Raw genomic sequence first — 23,150 nt, 5'->3', positions numbered from 1 at the left:
TGCCCGGTGTAGCTCTTGGCCTTAAGGCCCAGCGGCACTGGACAGGCCGCGTCGCTGCCATCAAAGTCACCCGACCTCTCAACCTGCGTGGCCTCGTTCGAGCTGCTTGTAGGGAAAGGTGTCTGCTCTATCCTGGTGTCCAGCAGGGCTCAGGAATTGTTTTGGACAGTAATTATGGGCCAAAAATGTACTGGAGACCATGCTTGAAATTTAGCAGATTAATCAGGTGAATTCTGAAGCCCAGGGACATTCCCTGGTGCCACTGATACATCAGGATCGATACAGCCTCAGGGAGCCTTATGACAGTGCAGTGAATGTCCTGGGCAGCAGCTGACTTCAGTAAAAAAGCAGCTCCAAGAGCTTTGCTGCAGCTCATTCCCAGGGCCTAGTCCCAGAATTGCAAAGACTGTGGACATCCGAAACAGATAGCTGGAAAAAGTCTCCTCCTCACTCTTTTCCATTACAAAAAATGAAATGTTGGCCTAGTATTCTGGGTTGGCCTTCTTCATGTGGGTAATTTGCAACAGGTTCCTCATGCCTGTGAACTGTACAGCTTTCAGCTCTGTTAAAAGCTGTAGGTGTTGGCACATCTGTGTGAGCTTCCTTACAACACTTTTTATTTCAGTCTAGTTCTAGGGCAATTTAGGATTGATGAGGCAAATTTTTTTAAGATAAAACAAGGGAAAGAATACCCCATACAAACAGAAAATGAAAGTGTAATATCAAGTTTCCTCTATAATTTTCAACTAGATGATAGGCCACTGAAACAGTACATATGAACAAAAGAGATTTCTCCTAAATAGTAACATTTCTTGGATAATCGAAAAAAACATTCTAGTATGAAATATTGCTTGGCCATTGATGTCCATGGGTTTGCTCCAAAATTGAAGTTGGCTCCTTCACGAACTTCAAAGAACATGGAGAATTTTGGGAACCTGATATAACCTTTCCATGCCAATGGGGAAGGGAGATCACTGAAATTCTGGGGCAACATTTCCCACACTCCTACAGTACAGAGACTGTTTCATTCTACAGAGTCCCTTGAACTGATGCTAATGGAGAATTTATCAGCTATGCTAAACTAGCAGAAGGGAACTGAAATGGAGCTGCTACAAAAGCTACGAGGCCTTTGCAATGTATGGCCTGACCTGCCAATGGAATTGTGAAAATGGGGATGGTTCAACTGGTATGCAGGAATTTTTTATGAGGAGGTTGAGGCATGTTATGAATTCATGGGTGGAAATATTGACATCTGAGTAGTTTGAGGATTTTTTTTTTATTATTCCAACACTGAAATTAAAGATTTCTCTAAGAATTCTGAACATTTCTCAGTGCAGATACTAGCAACTATAGTCATCAGCAAGCTCAGCTCTGAGTTTTCCTACTTTTGGTAATACCAGATACTGAAAATATTTATTTAGGTCAGTTGGAGCTATTTTATGTTAAATATTGGAACTTTATGTGTCAACAGAATTGCTAACTATTATGGTATTCTGAAGAATCCTTCTCCAGAGCACTCTATAACATAATGTTCTCAGTTGTTAAACTTACCTGGTTTGATCTTAAATTTTATAATTGATGGTCATCTTAAAAGTCTGTCTTCATTGTGAATTGCCTAATTATGTACTTGTCTGTAGTGGTTTAATACCTATGTTTAATATATATGATGGTGGATTTTTCATTTATCAAACTAGACAAAGAATCCCATCTTTTTAAAAAGATCTGTCCACCATTCCATGAAAATTAATTAATGAGTGATATTCTTCCCAACCAAGTTTTACGGTGTGTCAAGAATAGATGGTCTCTAACATTAATGAATTTTTAAGGGATATACAAACTATGGATGTTCTAATGTTTCATGGTACTAATTGAATAAATTGTAGAACTTGGATGAAACTATTAAATTTTGAAAATAAGTGATAACTCACAGACCTGAAACAAGATGATGTTTCTTTTCTGTGACCCCAAGATTAAATAAAATGCACATATACTTCCTATTTTATGACTTATACTATGATAAATTAAATCCTGCTTCAAAAATTGGTATGCTTACCCCATAAACAAGTTCTCCCACCATCCCATTCCAGATTTTTGTCTCTGGATCCCTTGCTCCATATTTTCCATCAGGAACAATGGCAATTTTGTACTTGATACCAATATGTTTTGCAATTTCTGATGCCAGATCTACACAGTATCCTTCAAACTTGTCATTCCCTTCAAACGTATCATGGTTTTTCTTGAACATAACATATGGGGCTTCCTATAATGAAAGAAGTAGAACTGTAAAGGAGAAGTGTACCGAATATAGTCTGAAAAAAACCAAACATGTCATGAGCTGACTGAATAACACACAATTTATAAAAAGTTCATGGACAATATTAGCAGGTTTAAATTAAAATGTATGAACAGAAATCCTTCTGGCAAGATATACTCTTCACACTGATTTGGGTTATACATTTCACAAGAATTATCAACCTTACTTTGTTTTAAATGACAGACCTTAGTGCAGTATATGCTAAATTTAAAGTATGAATAGAGGTTGGGCCTATACAGTGCAAAGGGCTGTGAGATCATGAAGGTACAATGTAGACTTCTGACTTCAGTGAGTAAGCATATCCTCTAACATAGTGGGGTGACTGCCTATGTAATTTCAGATACAGAGCCTGAGTGGCTTCATTTCTTGAGGTTTAGAATGTATAGCTCCTAAGAGGCTACATACATTTTACTGAGAACACAGAAATACACTCCCAAGGAAATATGCATCTTTCCTTTAAAATAAAACAGTGCAGATTCTGCAAGGTTTTTTAGGATGGACTTCAGTGATATGCAAGGACAAGAATGGTATTAAGTTGACAGTGACTTTACATGTTGTATGAAAAAGAAGTACCAAATATTTGGGACAGTGAGTGCCATTGAGAACGAGTAAAACCTGTCTTGAAGAGCAGATCTTGCATTCCCTGTATTAACCATGCTATTACAATAGTGAACATTATGCAACTGGGATATCAAGGTAATTTTCTTATTAGCTCTATGTGAATTCAGACTTTAGAAATTATTAAGTAAAACTGTACTTTCTGATGGTATTTTAAATTACTTCACATAATTCATATTCAGAGCCAGTTCCAGATGAAATATTTGTCTAATATAAAAGGTAATTTAGGTCACCCTTTGTTTGAATTTACATCACAAAATACTGGCAACTTAAGTTTTCTCTGTGCTATCCCTGGAAAATGTTGGTCTTTTGACACTATCCTTGGTAGTATTCTGGTAGTATCCCATTCCCATCTTTCCTACAGATATAATTAGCACAAGAATAAAAATAAATTTAAATATGTAGTGCAGCAATGCCTGCTCCTCTGAAACTACAAGAACATCATCTGTAAGCAACAACAATTTTTAACCTCTATTAGGTGTCTAACAAGGGAGGATAGGTGGTATTATATGAGTGCAGTCCAATGAGTGCCTTTGCCTGTAAGGAGTTTGAATTTTCAAAGGAAAACTGCAGAGTATTACCAGCAACCTGCACTTTTTCTTGTATTCCTATCCCTACCTAAATCACGTTGATCTCAACCACTGGTCTTCTAGAGGGAGAGAGGGAGAAAAGCAGGGAGATCTTGACCTCTGCAGAAGCTCCTGATTTTTGGAAGTATTTTGGCCATGTGTATAAAATGTTCTTCCCCCACAAAGACTTTTTGTTCATATGAGAGGAAGAGCCAAAATCTGTGCCTTTCCACATATGTTATTGCCACAAAAAAGTTTAAAATAAACAGAGGTGAAAAAGATTCTGTCCTGTCTGTGATTTAGCCAACTGCTTGCTAGAAGGGCAACAAAGTCTGTCCACTGTCCTACATTTGTGAACTCTCCTTACAAGCTTCAGCTACATTGCTTGCTGTACCTCAAAAGCAATTTTGCTTTCCAAAGGCCAGAGTCAGTGGTTTCCAGCTCTTCTGATTCAGCCATAAATCTGCAGCCAAAGGCATGCAACTAGAGTCACACCAGGAGATAATTCTGGCGATGGACTCAAAGACAGGCACAGTGTATGCCAGATCAGCTTACTCCTTCCTCCAAAACCCAGACACTGTGCTTCTGCCTGCACCCCACCACTGGCAGGGCTGCTTCAAAAAAAGCATTTTAACTGTTTTTGCACAGCAAAGCCAAGTGGCAGATGCCTCAAGTTTTCTGTTAAAGGTTAAGTGCACTTCAGCCCTCCTAGCCAGGAGTTGTGTGAGGGAACACTGAGAAGGGAAGTGGCCCAGTTCTGTCCTTGGTAGGTACACGGATAGGTCATCCCATGCAGTTGAGAGACCACTAAGATCTGACAGGGATCTGTTGGATACCTGGAGGAACTGCATTGGTTCTCTTCCCCATCCATCTCCCCTTCTCACACTGATCTCACTGATTTAGAGCAAAACAGAGCAGAGAGCATTTTTCATAATGCAATTAGCTTACAGAGTAAGGTAGCATGCCTTGCTGTGACTGCTTTCAAAGGAGCAGCAACTGAGTATGATCTGCCAGTGTGAAATGGCACATTTAAAGATAACAGCAACACCTACTATCATTTGCTTACTATGTTGATCTTTCCCTCCTAACCTATTTTATTCTTTAATTCTTGTGCCTACTTTACCTGCCAAGTAATCAGATATCTATTTTCAAGATAGAATTTAATGGGGGAATGCGGGTGGGACTGCATGTGAGTATCTTATAAAGATTATTTTTAAAAAGAAAGAAATCAAATAGTAGCCCTAGTTTTAAATCCTGTCCATTTCAGACTTTGAGGGTGTCTCAAATTGATGAGGTGTTCAGTTGTTATAATAAAAAGACACTACAAGGCACCTTTTGCTAACAAGTAACTTACACGGATAAACTTTCAAGGTCACACTGTGAAGTCATGAAATACCTGAATTGATCAATAGCATGTACTTAGCCATATCTTGATGCTCTTTTCTATCTGTGGCACTGAAAAAGACCTTTTTCTTTTGTATGATTCCTTGCGATAGTATTTTCAAAGTTAGTAGTAATGGTGTAATCATGGTAGTCTAAAAATGCAAGAGCTGCAAGTTGTCTGTGGAGAGGTATTATCTTCTTTTAAATCAGCTGAAATAGCTGAAAACATAGGCCTACTTTTTAACTGTTTCCAGTTTTAGCATCTTGTCTAATAGAAAGATTATCTCTGCCCACCATCTTTGTGCTTACTATATTTTTGGACTATGAGCTTTTAACCTACTGATATAAAGCACACCTCTGACTTACTGATGAATGAGGTTTTATATTGCAATATTTGCAAGATTTCAGCTGCTTAAGAATGTTCTATGGAGTACTGAATCACGGAAAAGTCCACATTGAAATGACCAATGACTAGCACGGAACAGATATTTGAAATGGTGCAAGCTTTACTTATATAATTCACAATTTCATAACAATACTTAACATTTGCAAATACAAGTTGATGTCTGCAACAATTACCTTTATAGATGTAAACAGATCATTCCACCACATTGCCACAAATTCATGTGTACAGTTAAATGCTCACAACTGATGATTCATACTATAAGGGAAGTCGGACAAAGTAACTAACCCAAATAACAAACAGATTTAAACTTGGTTCTCCTATTCCAAAGTGGATTTCAAAATATTCACCATTGCAAAAATAATTTGTAAAAGCGGCAGATATCTGTGCAAGGAAATTTCTAATTTTTAGAACAGGTGTGGGACACATTATCACACTTTATTCTGAAAGAAACTTCTGTAAATGTTAATGGAAGGTTTTTTTGGTAAGTTTTTTTTCTTTTACTTTTTTTTTCTTCTGAATAAAGTGTCCAGGATTCGGTTTGAAGTCTTTATTATTTTCATGCAACAAACTTCATTTTTTTCTCCACACTACTGAGGAATTTAATTAATAAAGTTTCTAATGAAAAAATATCTTTCTATTATGCGAAAAAAGCCTATAATAGAATTTCTGAGGTAAGACTCTATCAAGAGTATCAGTCAAAACAGTGATGGTGATTCTCAGTCACCTAATGAAAGTTGCCTATCATCTTAGATGCCCTAAGGTGACCTGCTTGACCCCAAGGTGCTGTTCTGCAGGTGCTTTGTGCTTGCATGTTACAGATAGGTCTGATACCCTCAGTATAAGGCATTCACCTATAGGCCACTGAATCAATTTCAAAATTTTTGTGGAATTACAATCTTGGGGAAAAACTTATCCCACATGCCTGGAAAAGTGCATACACCAGCTAAAACATCCAGAAGAAGAGGTCACATATACAGCATGAGACAGGCAAGGGTGATCCTTCCAGTGTAAGAAATGGGGGACAGGCTGTGCATCCTAGAGCATCTTGAATGTCACTGAATGCAACTGAATCAATACCCTTTGTAAAGCCATCCACATCTAGGTGACTTGGCTGTGAACTGAATCCTGCCCTTGGAACTTAATCTGCAAACACCAAGGATATCTCATTCAGATATTGAACTGTAAGCACAATGCAGATGCAGCTCACCGTCAAGCTTTGGTTTTACAGGAATTTTGTGATTTTTAAGTTTTGCAGTCTCAGAGTTAAGTGCAGAGTTGGCCCTATCATGAAATGTATTGAGAGTTTGGATTAGTCTTCTGAGCCAACTTCCCTAGATTCTTCCTCAACAAGTTGGGACCATATTTCTGAACCTGCAGAATTAGAGATGATCATTCTCCTTAGCTAGACAAGTCCCTTGCTTTACCCTAGTGTTAGAGCAGGGCTGCAAAGAGCATCCCTTCTCCAGTCATGCAATGAGCCTACTGTGCATTTGGAGGTGTTATCATCCCACCCCAAAGGGAATGCCTCTGCACAGGTAAGAAATGTGTCCTTTCCAGAGTGCAGGAGGCTGTGCATCACATGAGGTGCAGAATAGGAGCTATAAATTGCAGTTGGTAAAGAACATCAGCTGCCCCCTGCTGCCTCCTCTCTCTGGGCTGCTACTGCACCACACAGCTAATGGGGATAGGCTAAGAGCCTAAACCAAATTTGTAAAATAACTTCTACCTGCTCTCACTGTGTTACAAATGAAGAAAACATTTTGCCAAGTAGAAAACACTATACTAAGTTCTTTGGGTGCAGAGCTGATCATTATAATGCAGTTTCTATGCAACAGGCATACAGCCACACTACAGCAAAGTAAGCATAGACACATAAAAGCTGAAGAAACAGAGGACAAATCAACTTGTGCTATTTGGCTTTAGGCAAAAATTAAAGCGAGCCATGCTGAAAACCTGTAAACTTTTCCTATGCTGCCATGACATCTGTCTTTGAAGACTGAAAAGTCTGACAGCACTGCTTGCAGAGGCTTTTCAGTTTAATGTTGGAAACTATGCATGCAACCAAAATTAAATGTGTCATCTACAATGGTTCAACTTCCCTTCAACATGAAGAGGGCAATGAAGAGGTGAAAAAGTCTCTGTGGCATTTGCAACATAACAAAGAAGAGAAAAATAACAGGAGTCTGAAAGTTATTGTAGTTAAATATTTCTTTTCTTTGTGTGTGTGATCTTGCAGATGCTAAATACATTGTCCTAGCAAGCCAATATTAAGAATCATGGTTCTATTCTGCCTTCAGCATCATGTGTGCAGCTCCCAGAGCAGTACATGGGAGATGAGCATGATAAGGCAGAATTCACCATATATTCTTATTCAAACCAAATTCCAATATATTTCTCTTGCACTGTGATTTTGAAACATGGAAAGGGGACAGTTTTTGGTCAAGAAGCTGTGCTGCTTTCAATTAATTGCATTTATCCAAAAATGACATGCTGCATTAACACAGGGCATGCTTTGGAATACTAATTCAGCTTTTTGGTTTTGCAAACGATCCCATCAGTCCCTTCAATACAGGGATTGGAAAAGTTCTTTTGAAGATAACATTTATTATGCACATCAAAATGCTTTAATGCAAACAGGACAGGCAAGATAACACATTTTAAAAGCTTTCTTGTTTTCCTTTTTTTTCCTTTCTGGTGAACAGAAACCTTTTCTATTACTTTTCCTTATTATATTTTACTCGCTTCTCCTAAGCTTGGAGCTATTTATGGAAATTACAGTATTCATGTGTGAGAGCTTCAGTCAAAGGTATCAGGATTGGTTTGAGAGGAAAATTTCGACTGAAAGCTTGTAATTCACATCGTTCTCTTCTCAGCTTGGCAAAGTTGAAGGTTAACATCATCTGTTCTAGACATTTCAGATTAGTCACAGAACTTTTCTTGGTGGTTCAGTGCCTGGTCATCCAGTCAGAGGAACAGTAATCCATATGGAAAAATTAGCTCAATGTTACTAGACTGGTGGTTAATACTTGAGCCTTAGTTAGGAATGTTCGCAGCATCTTGGGACTCTTTTCTTCCTTGATCAATTTCTTAAAATAGGATTCTTCATCAGAGGCTGAAAAGAGGAGGACTGTACTGAAGTATATTTTTTTCCATCATCGAGTCTTTTTTTTTTTTTTTTTTTTTTTTTTTAGGAAAAAGATACATATATTTAAAATTTCCCATGCAAAAATAAAATTAAAAGTTACACAATTTGGTTAGGAGTTATATTCTGAATTCTTGTATGGTAGTTTGGTTGTTTTGTATCCTGGAATGACAACCTTCAACGGGAGATTTGTTAAGACATAATTAACGCATAAGTGCTGATACAGACTGCTGAAAATCTGGTAATTAACTGTATTTTTAGATAGAACATTGCTTGATGCTTTCATTTGGATTACTTTAAACTCTGTATGGAGTTAGAAAAAATTATTTTTTTAACACCTACAGAATATTCCTTCCCATTTGAGACACAGTTTATTGGGTTAACATGTCTTGTCTAAATGAGGCAGGTGAAAAGGGCAGTGAACTGAGATGTAAAATCTTAAAAGTGGTCACGTAAAGGTCACCCTTTGCCATTTGGCTTTGATAAACATCAGCTATAAAGGGCAAGTCTGACTTCAGAGGAAAAAAAAAAGTTAAATATTTTTTTTTTTAAATACAGATTTGTAAGAAACAATTGTTTTGAAAAATTGTGAATTAAAAATGTAAATTAATCAAAAAACTCATTCTCCTATGCAACCACTCTTTAAAAACACAATAATCCTGCAAAATCAAATTCCAAATCTATATTGATTTTATTAAAATGGAAATTTTACTGAAATGCTGAATGAACATTAGGAATGCATCTACTAAATTCATGTTTTCATCCACAATTAAGAATAGATAATCCAGTTCTGACTGGTTGACTGAACCATACCACTTAAGAGCTTTAGCTTTTACTAAAGTCAATTATTGAGTTTATAATTTACCAAGAAAAAGGGACACTGGTATTACAGTAATCTCATTTTATACCCTCTGTTCTATTCTGTCATTTAAAGGTTTTGGGTTTTTCTTTTCTTCCACTGTTCTGTGAGTCAAGATTTATCAATTAGAGGTTGTAAGAAGTCATATCTCTGAGACTTATTTTAGCAAAAAATGGAAAAGACTGAATTAAAGAAAAAGTTACCACAACTCAATTTTTAAAACCTGATTTCAAGTGAATCATTATATCAAATGCATACCAAAAAAAAAAATCTGTGCAGACATGACAGTCATTATAATTAAGATATATGGCTCATCCTCCCACCACCCTAGGAACTGGCAGACTAAATTAGATCATAACTAGAAATGAGATTGTGTCACACACCAGTATAAGCATTAAAAAAAAGAAACACCTTACCAAAATTGTAGTGACAACTACTGTTCTATTCTCAATGGCTGCAGTGTCATTTCCAAGTGTAGGTTCATGCTGAATCAAAACTAGTTTATCCATGTCATTCCAGTAACCAACCTGCAAAATAAAATGTACATAATTTGCAGTAAGGTCTACATTCTGCACAACAACAAATATAAACTCCTGTAAGAATAAGAGTGATCCAAAGATGGTTTTGTCCAAAGGAAGTGCTGTCTGGTCAGATATGGGAGTATGCATCTATCACTTTGGGTGTATCCCTTTGCACCCCTGCTGCACAGAGACAGACCTGGTACCACCTCCACTTCACTTGTCCTGAATGACCTGAGCTACTTACTTCAACCAGTAATAAGGTAAACCCCATTTTCATTACCTTGAAGGTAAAGAGACACAAGGTAAACACCATTTTCATTACCTTGAAGCCTTCCTGGGGCATAAATGAGATATAAGAATTTTTTCTACCCACAAGAATATTTTTGTTTATTAGTCCTCCAGATCTTTTGGTTTCAGACAGAGGAATGAAAGACATCTGGATGACAGTTTTGCAATCCCACGGCTGATCTCAATTCCTTGCTCCATCATGGGCTTCCCAGGAGACCCCAGCTCTGGGATTTATACCAGGCTTGTTCCACTTAACTGCTAGCACTGACCTTTTATTACCTACATTAGAAATCCTGTTATTTGTGCTTTTTTAACACTCACAGGACAGACAGTACCAGCAGGCAGTGACTCAGCTCATGCAGGATTAAGCATCCCTCCTAGAAAGGTGCTTGCTTTTCCCACTGACTGCAAAGCACGGTGAGACTGAATCCTTCCTAAATATATCTCTGGGAAGTGCCTACAGGGAGGTGGAACAAATTGGGTTTTTCTCTCCTTGGCTGCATTTAGGCTGCCATAACCCTTCCCTGAGCAGCTTTAAGGTAAAACAGCTGCCCTTGTTCATTGCTGGCAATGAATTCTCTAGAGTCAGATTTTAATCAGCTGTCCTTGTAATCCCATGGAAGAAAATCCCCAATCCTATTCTTTCCCCCTTCTTGTCCATTCTCTTTTCTACAGATAGATCATGGCTGTCTGTGCATCCACTGACAAGGCTGCTGGGGCTTTTTTCCTGACCCAGCACTGACAGCTCCATGTCAAATGGACAACATGAACACAAACCTGTCAGTAGCACAGTGTTCAAATTCCACCTCCAGGGGCTCCCCTGCTTGCTGAGAACTTAATGAATTGGGAGGCTGATCTTTTTGCCTAGCATGATTTAACAGACAGATGATCTAAAAGGTTTCTACCAAAGAGATGCAATTGAAGCAGGCACGGCTCAGTTTCTGGGAGCACCTGGGGACAAGTCAGCAGCAACTGCCCCTTGCTCCCTTCCTTGATGAATTAGGAGTTCAGGAGACCAAGAGTTGGAAGAGAGGAATGCCTTGTTTATCTTACTAGAAAAAGAACAGGATTTTAATGGAAAGTGGGCTCCAGGCAGAACTTCAATGTGAAGCAAACATGCACAAACTATATATACAAAAGTTCTGGTATATTTAGTTGAAATGTTCCTTTTCTTTTTGAGATTTCTCTTGCAGTACTTGAGCCTTGATTTAGGTGTCTGCAGCTAACAGGAAGTGTCAGCAGTGCTGATATAGAGAAGAGGAAGGTTTTCTTCCTGGTAGTATGCACTTCTAACAAATATTCTTTTTCAGCCAGACAGCCAAACAGCCACAGATAAAATTGCTTATTGAAAATGTGAAGTTCTTGTCAAAAAAATGTGACTAGCTAAAGGCAAAATATGTACACCAAAATCTAGCAGTGTAGGGAATTATTATGATAGTGAATGACGATTTTTCATTGTGCAATTCTTCATTGCTATAAAGTTCAGAAGGAAAGCAGAAAATTAATGATATACTGTGCTACAAAAGTAAGTGCCATATGAAAATTCAGACAGAGATAAAGGCATTATTTGAGAAATGACAGGCATCTTTTAAAGGAATTTTAGCTTTTGTGCATTGGCGTGAGCTTGTATGTATTCGGTGCTAACCTGCACTAAAGTAACTCTGAAACTAGATTACTGAATAAATATGAAAGATATGTCATGACACTTGTATAAAAGTATAGAGATACACAGTCACTCTGAGAGCACTAAATAACAGTATGCTTTCCCATAAATACCTCATCTTCACAAGGAAAAAAAAATTCTCAAAGTGCAGGATTGAATTTAGCTATAAAAATACCTCCAATTCTATTTGGGTCACAATTGAACTTCATAGCAGTTGCATCCACTTATACAGAGGCTGAATTTATCTTTTAGGGAAAAAATACTGCAAAAATATTGGCCTCAAAGTTGGCAAAGTTATGCCAAAGTTAAATTTGCCATAACGGTTTGGATTTGAATGAACAGTGTCCCTTCTGAAGGCCTGTGCACCTTGTAGTAACCACTGAAGTAATCCTGTTGGAGCTCACAAGCCACTGAGAGAAAGAAAATACGGAAACATTTTGATAACTAATTTTCATGTTGCCAAGTTAGAATTCAGAATCCAAATCTTAGACTGTCTAATGCATGCAATGTAATGTATATACTTTGTCTACTTTTTATTTTCAATTTTTTTTTCATTTTATTACCTACATTAGACTTCCAGAGGTCCCTTATCATTCACAAATGACTTCCAGAGGTTTCTTATCATTCACCATGCATCCTATCATGGTGAATGACACAATTCCAGAATTATTGAGCTGGGAAAGGACCTCTGAAAGTCACTTGGTCATACCCCTTTGTTCAGCCTAAAGCCAGTTGCCCAGGACTGTGTCAGGATGGCTTCTGAATGTCTCCAAGGATGAAGACTTCACAACCTCCCTGCACAACCTGTGGCAGTGCTTGGTTACTCTCAGAGTATGAAGAAGTATTTCCTAATGCTCAGAAGGAACCTCCTGTGTTTCAGTTTGTGCTCATCGGCCCTGGTCCAGTGCCTGGGCACCAGTGTAAAGCCTGTATGACTTGATCACAACCCTCCATTCACAGGAGCCATTCCATTACATCTCTGTGATCCTTGTCCTCCCACCCTTTCCCCTCACCAGCAGGTTTTGTTACTGCTCTGCAAAGAAGAACCAAGTAAGAAGTGATGCATAAATGAAACTAATGTGAGCATAGGCTAATATTTCCTGTTTTACTAAACCATGTGGAAGTCTGCCTCTGTCTAGCTGTGCCATTTTTTAATGGTCTCTTCACATATTTAAAGCTGTGGGCAACAAAAGTCACTTTTCTAAAGATTAGATCCATGCATTACTCTGACTGGAAAGGCAGCTGGGTGACTCATAAGTCATGTTATGTTGGACATGAGAAGAAGACATTGATAGTGAAGGCCTCTTAGTTCAATTAAGTACAGTCATTTCTCACATATTATATAGGATTTGTCAGGCTGGACTACAGAACTGGTCCAATGATCACATATAAAGCACTATCCAATACATGAGAAATAAATTCTTGTGTGTAGCCAGATCTGTCAAAGCTGTTATGACTTGTTATGTCAAATACAGGTAAAGACTTAGGAGTAGCAGAGAGGCATGACTGAAAGGTAAGAAAAGCTCCTTGGGCCTCTAGCACAGCTCAGACATAGCTCCTCTGTTTGCAATCACCCTCCCCTTAAACTGCAGGCAAGAAGAGAGGAAGGAGACATCCCTGCAGTGGTGCCAGACCGACACCTCCCCCATAACAGGTGACAAAGCTTGAAACATCAACCCTTTACAAAAGTTTGCTGACAAGTAAATTCCCTAATGAGTTATTGAAGTTGTGACCTAATTAAACACATCTATTTGCACCTTGTCTTTCCTCCAGTAGAAGAGGGAACAGAGGATGGAAAGGGCATAATTCACTGTTTCCTCCAGTGTACCCTAACCACCCATATATTTTCCTGGCTGGCAATGGTGTGGCATGGAGACTGGAAGGAAGCAGGGCTGGTAGCAAGATCAGACACATTTTTTGGCACAAGACAGCAGACTTCCCAAGAGAGGAAAGACAAACTCACCTTTCCCAATTTATTCTTCACCCATCTGTCACACTTTCAAAAGACAACTGCACCAACAGGCCTTATATGCAGGCACATGCCTTGCTTTGGTCTGCCTCTCTACGCTGTGATATAGTGGCAATTTTTACATCCAAATGTGTAATTCTGCTCTGGGTCTGCAGTTTAGCACTCTGCCTCCTCAGCTCTGTGGCCGGTAACTGTCTCCAGGGACACACAGTTCACCTGGTAGTATTTACTGCACTTGTCACCTCTGGCCAACAGCAGAGGACTACTTAACTCAATTTTGATTGCTTTGGCCCTACTCAAGCAGCCATGAGTACCCTATTCATCATCACCTCCCCCCTTTTCTTGTTCTGATGACCTCATAAGCAAAATAGATCAAAATGACTCAAAAGAAAAAGAGAAAATCCTTGAGCTTGAGTACGTTTTCTGCTTTTATTTGTTTTACTCTATGATAAATGGACAAATTTCAGCGCAGAAGAGAAAGGATCAACAAAGTACCCAAGCTTATATTTTCAAAGTGATTGGGCTGAGTGATAATGAGCATTCAGTCATGAAGGATCTGCTTAGACATGTATTAATGTGCATTTGCTTGCAAGCAACCAAGCCAATCAAGCACACAGGATTAGATATTGCAATAAATTTCAGAAAATGCAAGTATTCAGGTCATTCTCTCTTCCTCCTCTCTCCTCTTCTATCCTTTCACCCTTAAAAGCCCAGTGTTAGTTACAGCCTATGGTTCATGTTTGCACAGAATGTACAAATCAACTTGCTTAAAAATGCAAGTAATTTTCAAGACAGAAATCTTGGGATAAGATACAAGAAATATCTACTATTCAGAATTCTGACCATTTGCACCCAGCAGCCTAGCAACATGTCATCCAACTGATATTCATTAGTATGTTTGACTGACTGACATCCCACCAGTCCAAGATGCACACTTGTTTTTGTGTTCCCCAATTTGAGGCACTGAATCATAGCATCTAGTAGAAAATGCAGGTAAAACCTGCTTTCACCAGAAGTATCCATGTACTCAGTGTATTATACCTATTCCAGCTGCAGAGTCCACTTTAACGTAAGTCTGCATAACTATTTCATCATACACAACTCATTTATATGGTATGAGGATAGCAATGTCAGCACATACCTTCCGAGGGCCAGTATTTTTCAGCTCAAAGACATCCATGGTGTAGTTGACCCTGCGACCGTAGTGGTCGAACTGAACATTTCCAGTCAAGCCTTGTATTCGAACCTACAAATAGAAGAAAAACCATTGTGAAGATCCAGTCTTATGCTTTTTACTTCAAATGTCACAGAGCAGTACAAGTTATCCTGGCTACATCCTTAGATTGCCGTAAGAACCCTACTGTAGAACAGTTCAAAGAAATAAAGTTGGCTGCTTTCTTTATATTCGTTTTTCCTGTCAAACCATGCTCAAAACAGGCTTAGATATGTCAGTATCTAACTGCTAACAAAGACACAAAGTGGACCTTCCCTTCCTTCATGCTGCGCAGATCAACACCTTCCAGCTGCAGGTTCTAAAGAGAAATACATTTTTTACTATTCCCATCACTCCTGGGGTCATATGTAAAAACCTAAAGGAAGTCTGGCCTGAGCTCACGTCTTTTTAGCTCCCACTCCCACTTGACAACAACCTTAGCCCCAGCAAAGCAGCTTACTATCAGGGGAGATAATACAGGGCTGATATGGATAGAGCTTGAAAAGGGTGTTTTCAAAGCATTAGAATGAAGAAGGCCAGTTGGCTGTGGCAGTTTCCCACCACCAGTGCCTCAGCTGAAACCAGAACACTTCTTTCTTCCAGCACTTAATTGTGTCGCTGAAGGACACCCAAGCAGTGGTCCTTGTCCCAAAGAAGTCGTGGCCATATTGCTGATGGCTTTGATTTTACCAGGATCTGGCCATGAAAACCTCTCTGGCAGAATTTGAAGTCTCATGCTGTCTGCCTGCCACAGAAGCCTGACTTAATGTTTCTCTCAATTGTTACAGATCTGTGCATCTGCACAGAATATGTGAAGCATACAAAATGCTTTATTTCTCTCCCTAAGAGTCAGGATGTGGCTTGAGATCACTTACTCTTTCCCTCTGTCCATTTCTATCTACTGATTTTTCTCCAGGACTGAATCTTTGGCTTCCAGGCACGGAGCTGCGAGCTCTGTCAGCAGTCACTTCTCCTCAACAGTTTCTCCTGAGTGGAGTCTCCTCATTTGCAATGATTTAAATTCTACTGCAGGATTTTTATTTTTGTTACTGTCCCATTCAAAGGAAAGGCTAAATCATCTTGACAGAGATCTGGAACTTTCTAGGCATCCATATTCATCAGGAATTCAAAATCCTGAAATAACCCATAGCTCTGGGTTATTTCTTTTTAAAGAAAAAACCCTCAAACTACCTATGTGATTTCCCTGGGAGAAGTCTACTTTTATTGAAGATGACAGAAACATATTTGAAAGGTTATATTATGTGGTTATACCTTTTTTCTTAAATGACAATATCTGTACAGCAGGTTATTTGCAATAGTAACAAATGAACTCAGCAGTACAGTGGAGGAAGTTCCAACTGTCTCAAAAGATCTAACAGTACCTTCAAAAAGTAGTAGTTCCTCTCTGCCTTCATTCCAAGTTACAAATCAGAACAACCTGAACAGTCCAACCTGCTTGCAATTTCCAAGTAAAAAATAATTTTCCCTCTCCTATTACTACCGTAGTGTATACTGTTCTGCAAGTCATAATAGCATGTAACTGGTCCAAAATTCTAAAATCCAAAATTCTAGAAGATCACTAGAACAAAGCCTCCCCTTACCTGTTTTAATGTCCTCTCCATATCAATTCCTTGACCCCATGGGGCTGCAGGGTTGGCAAGACAATCACCAGCATTTCCTCTCCTTGAAATATCAATTTTCTGTCTTCTAAGATTACGGAAAGTTTCAGCCATCACAAGTACTCCATCATATGTCAATGCAGATGTATACTAAATAGATAGACAAACACAGCCCTTCAGAGTTGACAAAAAAAAAAATAATCTGCTGTTTCAAGATAATTCTAGTTTGATTCATTATGCAGCCGTTTCTATACCTTCATTTAGAAAACAGCTCTCCTCAAAATCAAAAGCAATTTTGTCTAAGGGACAAATGTAGGACATTGCAGTAGGTACAGCTTTAAAACTGTATTTCCTAAGGGTAGAAAAATCTGCATCTTAAGAATTAATTAAAAAGAAAAAAAATTAAACTTGAAATATTCAAGTATTTTTCCTTTTTTTTTCCACTTGTCTTACACAATAGGGAATAACCCCATCCACCCAACCTACTCAAAAAAAAAAAGGAAACTAACTCACTGAGAAAAAAAAAAAACTGAAAAAATGCGCAGCTGATGAGCAGGCATTCAGGCTACTGGAACTGTTAGGAATGATCAAGAGTAGATTCCTCCTATTGGAAAACCTGTGTTGAATCTCTGCCTTATAGGTACCCTGAGCAGTCTGTGTTTCTACACTAACTACAGCAACTGCTCTAGGTAGATAATATGCCAAACGAAACATTTAAAACAAGTCTTGGGCAGATGTTAGCCTGGAGCCACATAAACAAAGGGGTGCTTTCTCAGTATGGTCCTCTGATAAAAACAATGCATCAGGAAATGTTGTTCACATGCTCAGGGCTGCTACTGATATGCATGCTAACTTCCAAAATTCAAATTCCGCTATTCAAATCTAATTTCCTTCCTTTCCTTTGTCTTGCAGATTATAAGGTCTTTGAGATATGATTTATCTTTATAGCTTCAAATTTTGGTTATCCTGAGATGAATTATGTGTGATTCCAATTAATCATGCTGACTTCTCAGAAGCAGACAGAATAATCCTGCTTTTGTCACAAGGTGTCCTATAGGTAGAATTTTTTCTGTCACCAGTAACTGGGGAGTCTTCATTCCAAGCCCTTGGTTTTGGTTTGTTTCTTTTTGTTTTTTTGGGGTTTTTTTTTGTCACTGAATTCTGTAGCTATGTCTTGTAATAGCCATGTTGATGCTCTCTCTAGACTTCACCAAACTACCAATGTCCCAGCCAAGGGAGGGCTGGTTGCATATCTTTGCATAGTGCCCAGCACAAAGGGGCCCATTTTCAAGCATGTCTGGCACGCATTAGTGCATATAATAACAGAACTACTTTGTTGAAGTAATATTTACAGCTCTGCTGTGATTTGCCTGCCAGGAAAATTATATGTCAAAAAAATATCTTTTATCACTCTGTGAAGGATTAGGATAGAGGAACTCTGGGATGAGATTTAACTTTAAAATCATGCCTGCTTGTGATTTCTACATGAGGATTTGAGGTGGAAAATTTCCAGAGGAAACCCCATACGAAAATTTAAAGGTAGCAAATTTACAGTTAAAGTAGTATCTCATCCAGAAGAATTCATCTGTCAGGAAAGATCTGCACTCCAAAGAAACCTAGATAATTAGACTAATTAATGTAAATTTTATTGAAATTAAGTTGTCAGTTAAGCATTTGACCTTTATTTGCTGTCGGTAATGGGGTGAAGTTGGAGAATAAATGACAACAGACATTTAAGTACATCAGCAAAATGTGTTGCAGTTTTCATTTCCACATATAAATGTAAGGATAGGCATGATTAATGGCCAGCAATAGTAAGATCAAATGCCTTCTCCTCTGCCTAAATATTAAAGTTTTCGTTCATGTAATCAACAATGCTAATAAGAAATTAGAACACTGGAGTGATATCTTTGGTAGTGCTTCAGATTGGGGAGTACCTTTGGTGGGGTCTCAGATCCTGGGTATTCTCTCTGGTCCAGTTTCTTCCAGCGCTGCATCAGCTTAGTTACCATTGGGGTACTGAAATCCACTAGCTGAAATCCAGTCACATTGGCTCCCCCATGCATAAATCTCTCCAGAGAAATATCTTTGAATCCCTAGAAAATCAATTTAAGATTTTGTTTTCCCTCCTACGCCACTGTGGGTCCAATCTGTTCTAGGTCAGCATGGCAGCATAAAGAATGCACAGCAGCAGGATTCCATTAGAAGGCAAAATTTTAAACCAGGAAATAATGTTGAACCTTCATTCATAACTTCCATTTGTGTAATAAAGAAAAAAAAGCCAAGAAATAGATTTGCAAAATTATTGCTAGGGTGGTCTTGACAGCTAAGCAACACATTGTTGGGAATGGCAGACAGTTTTTGAAGAAGTGCCTTTGGCAAATAAACTGAAAAATGTGTGCAGAATATTAAAGGCTTAATCCAATTTCCATTAAAGTTGTCAGACTGGAATAAGCACTGTACTAATGCTTTAAAAAATACATCCTTTTTTTTTTTTGCATGTTAAAAAATGAACAACCCTACTCTGTAAATACATTTACTCCAGTCTTCCTCGTTTAGACTGAAAATGAGGTAATATATTAGACATTAGAAGGCAGAGACAGCACATGAGGATCTCATTGTTAGTGCAAGGAAAACAACATCAAAATAACACTTCTGTTAAAAAGGATTCTGGTAGCTCTTAGATCTGTTATATATTGAAAACCTAGAGTGAATCCCAACACTGAAAGAGAAGATAAAGCACATACATCTCCTGACCTATTGGTTTCTCTGGCTAATCTGTTCAGCAAAATTCTTTACTAGATTTTGCCTTTAGAGACAGAACTGAACTTCAACAAACTGCATAACACAAACTGTCAAAGCACTAAGAAGCAAGCATAAATCTTTCTCCTTTCCTGGCTGCTATGTCTAAGGTTAGCTCAGAAGCATCTTATTTTAATTTTCTTAAATTCCTCTGATTGATACTTATCAGTGAAAATACAAGTGAAAATCTAGAAATATTTAGGAAAAAAATTGCGGGGTACTGGGGTAAGGGCCCAATATCCCAGGGGAAAAGCACTTGTTAAGGACAGAGATTTGATTCATGTCCTAAGGGTTACTGACAGTAGCTATAAAAGGTGACGCATCAGGACGTTGTATTATCCACATAATTGAACAGACAGTAGATAACAAAGTGTGCCCCTGCTGAAGTAGATCAGATGTGCCTGTCTCCACTGCATACCTCACTAGCAGATTACTGCAACATCCAGTTCCTTGTTTACAGCAACTATTTTACATGAGAAAAATTACTCGGGGAACTACAAAATTGTAATGCCGAAAGATCTAGTTTATAAGACTTAAGAGTACAGATGTCTCATTTGCAACACCTGAGGCTTTAAATATAATCTGAAGTGGTACTAAGTGAAGGTTCAAGTGCAGCAAAGCACAATAAAATATTTCACGTCAACTAAAATTCCTTGAGGGTGAGTAGAAAGCAAACAGTTTAAAGCATGCATTATACTCTGTCCTACATTCACTGTGCTTTGCCAGGCAGGTATTTTGGCTTAAAGAATGAGTCATTTAAATAATAAAATACTGCATTTGGTCTTTCTTTGCCCTCTTCTGAACATTAGCTGTGTGAATGTCCAGTTTAGCCTTAAAGTAAAAATACTGAAGTAGTAATTTGACTGGAAATAGCTGATCTTACTGGAAAATACATGTTCCCCGGGGAATGTATAAAAGTTATCTCTAGAGTTCTTGTGTTAGTAATAATAAAAAGATAAGTCAAAAATCATTATAGTTCTAGTTTAATTCAGCTCCAAGATACATGTATCAGTTCTTTCTCCTACCTTGATTTTGATAAAATTTAGAAGTATTACTTACTATATTACTGTGCCCTTCATATCTAGATAGCTGCAATAAGAAACCCAAGTTCTTTTACACATCATAAAGAAAGTATTATGTTCAAGCACATATTAGAGACAAATGGGAAATGCTGTGTGAAGTGCTATAACTTCAAAGTAAAACTGAGTGTTTCACTTACCGAGTAGGGGTATAATTCTAGAAAAGTATCTTACCAGGTTGGCAACAATATAATGGTATCCTTTAACATGCTTTCCCACGCTCACAATCTGTGGGAGAGAAATAAGACAAAAAAAGGAAAAACAATGTTTTCTCTATAAAAGTGCTTTCATAGAAAGCTAGATATAAACTGAAATATATAGCACTGGTAATATTAGGCTGGGAGTCTTTTTACAATAATGTAACTATATCTTTCCAGGGGCTTAATAATGGGAAAAAGCTAAAATTACAGTGAGTAAAGTAATGAACTGGTAATCTGAGTGCCTTCTTATTGAAAATGTTACTGTAGTATATACTATTTTACCAAATAGAGCAATTATCTATGGAATACGAACTCAAAAGGAGGAAATGTCACACTAGACAGAAAGCCTACCCCCTAATTTACTTTTTTATTTAAAATAAGTGCAGAATTTATGAATGAAAGTGGGGGCTCTGATAAGAGACTGAGCGATCTGAGCTGCAGCCTATAAAAAGGACTCTGAATTTGCCATCTCTTCAGAACAGTGAGAGGTTCCATTGTTTAATATTATTAATTTTCTCAAGTTTGTGAATACTTTGTTCAATAAATGGTTTTCTACCACTTCTTTTGAAAGACGTTTATGTTTCCAAAGAGAAGGGGGAGGGGCTGCTTGAATTTGCTTTCTAGAGGGACCCTGTTGGACACTTCCTTCTTAAATTTGCCTGAAACCAGGACAATAGTCTACAATTAAAGTGCTTGCATTTAAAAACCAAAACATAAGCCTAAAAAATCACAAAAGACACTAGACACCCAAGCCATGACCAGACTGTTACCCTTGGTATAAATGAATTTTAGACTTAATAAAACTCCCAAATCAGTGATTTATTACCACTGCTGACACTTTATTGGGCGCGGTAGAGATGGAGAAGTCACAACTTTGCCTATTACAAGCTCAACACATGTGAGGAGGATACTCTCAAGTAATGAATTTTCCCATATAATAAAAATTTTCAAGTCCTGCCTTGAAACTGGATTCAAAAGAATTATGATCCCTGATTCCAATCAGGATTATGATTTGTGATCCCAGTAAAGCTTATACATCTGTACTCATTCAGCAGTGCATGGTAATACAGTATTTGCCTCCTCATTACAGGGAAGCTGATATAGGGTAAAAAAATTACATTTTAAAATAAATACCACATTACAACCTGAGAGTTATTAAGTGGACTGACATAATAAAAAATCATAGAATCATAGAATGGTTTGAATTGGAAAAGACCTTACAGATCATCTAGTTCCAACATCTCCCAATTCTTTCTCCTCGGACCTGTTCTTAATCTATTCACCCTTATCTTGGGCAAATCTCCTCTTGAGATTTATTTCTGTGCTTGTTCCTAGGAAATGCATGCAGATACTACTTCAGAATTCTTGGATTTGATGTGAATAATACATAACATTTTGGAAAAACCTGAAATTTGATGTTTTCATTGTATTCTCTCAAAATTGTTTCTTTGGGTGAGTGACACAAGTACACAGTTATGTATCACAGAGTTGCCTTAACTTCCCTTACAGTCAGTGGAAAGAGCAGTCAATTTGAGGAAATGATTCAGCTTATTCTAAAGCACATGTGTGAAACTAATTAGACACCTTGTGCCCTGAAAGTGTGTATTTTTCTGCATTGACTAGAAAGATGGGGATGGGGATTAACTCTGATGCAGACACCTACATTTTATTTCCCTAATGTTAACTGAGATGAATTTCACCCTAAAAATGTTGATTATGTTGCCAGAAAAGAAAAGTGATGGCTTCTATTTTCAACCAAGATTGGGTACAATTCTGACTTGGAATTTGGAAAGTGTTACAGCTATTGATCACACAGACTTTGAAAACTGGGAATTGGTTATAGTCCTGGGAAAAAGTGCCTGTTTAGTGAAATAGTTTTCTGTAAACATGTCATAGTTTTGAATATCAAAACTAGACATGCTGTCACCTTTCTTTCTCAAATACTCAAAGATGCAGAGTACGATCTACAAACCAAGATATGAATTCTTGCTACCTGAACCACCCCCTTTTACTTCACTGCATTTCTGCCCTGAAGGACATTGAGGCAATGAACTCAAGTGGAGCTGGACGGCTATTCAGTCTGGAATGTGAAGTCTCTCACTTTCCTTCTCTGTGCTTTAACTGGTTAAGAGTTGCTAAACTTTTGAGATGAGACCTCCACATTCCATTAATGTAAGAGTAGATATTACCCAGAAACCAAAACAGGCCTGAGATTTTGTCAGATGACAGAGTGTTCCAGAAAGCCTTTGCTACAGAAGTTCATTAAATCTGGTGGTACTTAAAAAACCCAGGTGCTTCCTTGTGCATGTGTCAATTCAGACCAACAGGCCAAGTTCAATCACAGCCCAGAGGGAAGGCAAAGTGGCATTGTCTAACATCTACATTAGCAAATAGGGCAGCTGGTGGGATAAGATTGTGAGCAAGTGTTGGTGCTAAGGAGCTGGCATCCCTTGCATAAATTTCAGGGATTTACAACGGACTCCATCTAACCTGGTCACCAGACTG

General features: G+C 38.1%; 1 protein-coding gene across 7 annotated transcripts in view; it reads right to left on the bottom strand.

Annotated features, from left to right (window-relative positions):
* The window catches only part of GRIA4 (glutamate ionotropic receptor AMPA type subunit 4), a 215,861-nt gene that overhangs the window by 54,302 nt on the left and 138,409 nt on the right, over window positions 1-23,150 (bottom strand). For 6 of the 7 annotated variants that reach the window (XM_059467009.1, XM_059467008.1, XM_059467010.1 and 3 more), the window contains exons 5-10: window positions 20,620-20,673; window positions 18,502-18,660; window positions 16,547-16,714; window positions 14,874-14,978; window positions 9,708-9,818; window positions 2,054-2,260 (exon numbers count right to left, since the gene is read on the bottom strand). In XM_059467009.1, coding sequence (XP_059322992.1) covers window positions 2,054-2,260; window positions 9,708-9,818; window positions 14,874-14,978; window positions 16,547-16,714; window positions 18,502-18,660; window positions 20,620-20,673 — 804 coding nt within the window. Of the gene's footprint in view, window positions 1-2,053; window positions 2,261-5,368; window positions 8,403-9,707; window positions 9,819-14,873; window positions 14,979-16,546; window positions 16,715-18,501; window positions 18,661-20,619; window positions 20,674-23,150 lie in introns of those variants that run through there. The other variant, XM_059467013.1, reaches the window with a different exon arrangement.

The sequence above is a fragment of the Ammospiza nelsoni genome, chromosome 2, assembly GCF_027579445.1.
Source record: "Ammospiza nelsoni isolate bAmmNel1 chromosome 2, bAmmNel1.pri, whole genome shotgun sequence".
NCBI classification, from domain to species: Eukaryota; Metazoa; Chordata; class Aves; order Passeriformes; family Passerellidae; genus Ammospiza; species Ammospiza nelsoni.
The sequence above is the reverse complement of the archived record's forward strand: the minus strand, read 5'-3'. Positions and strand labels throughout refer to the sequence as shown.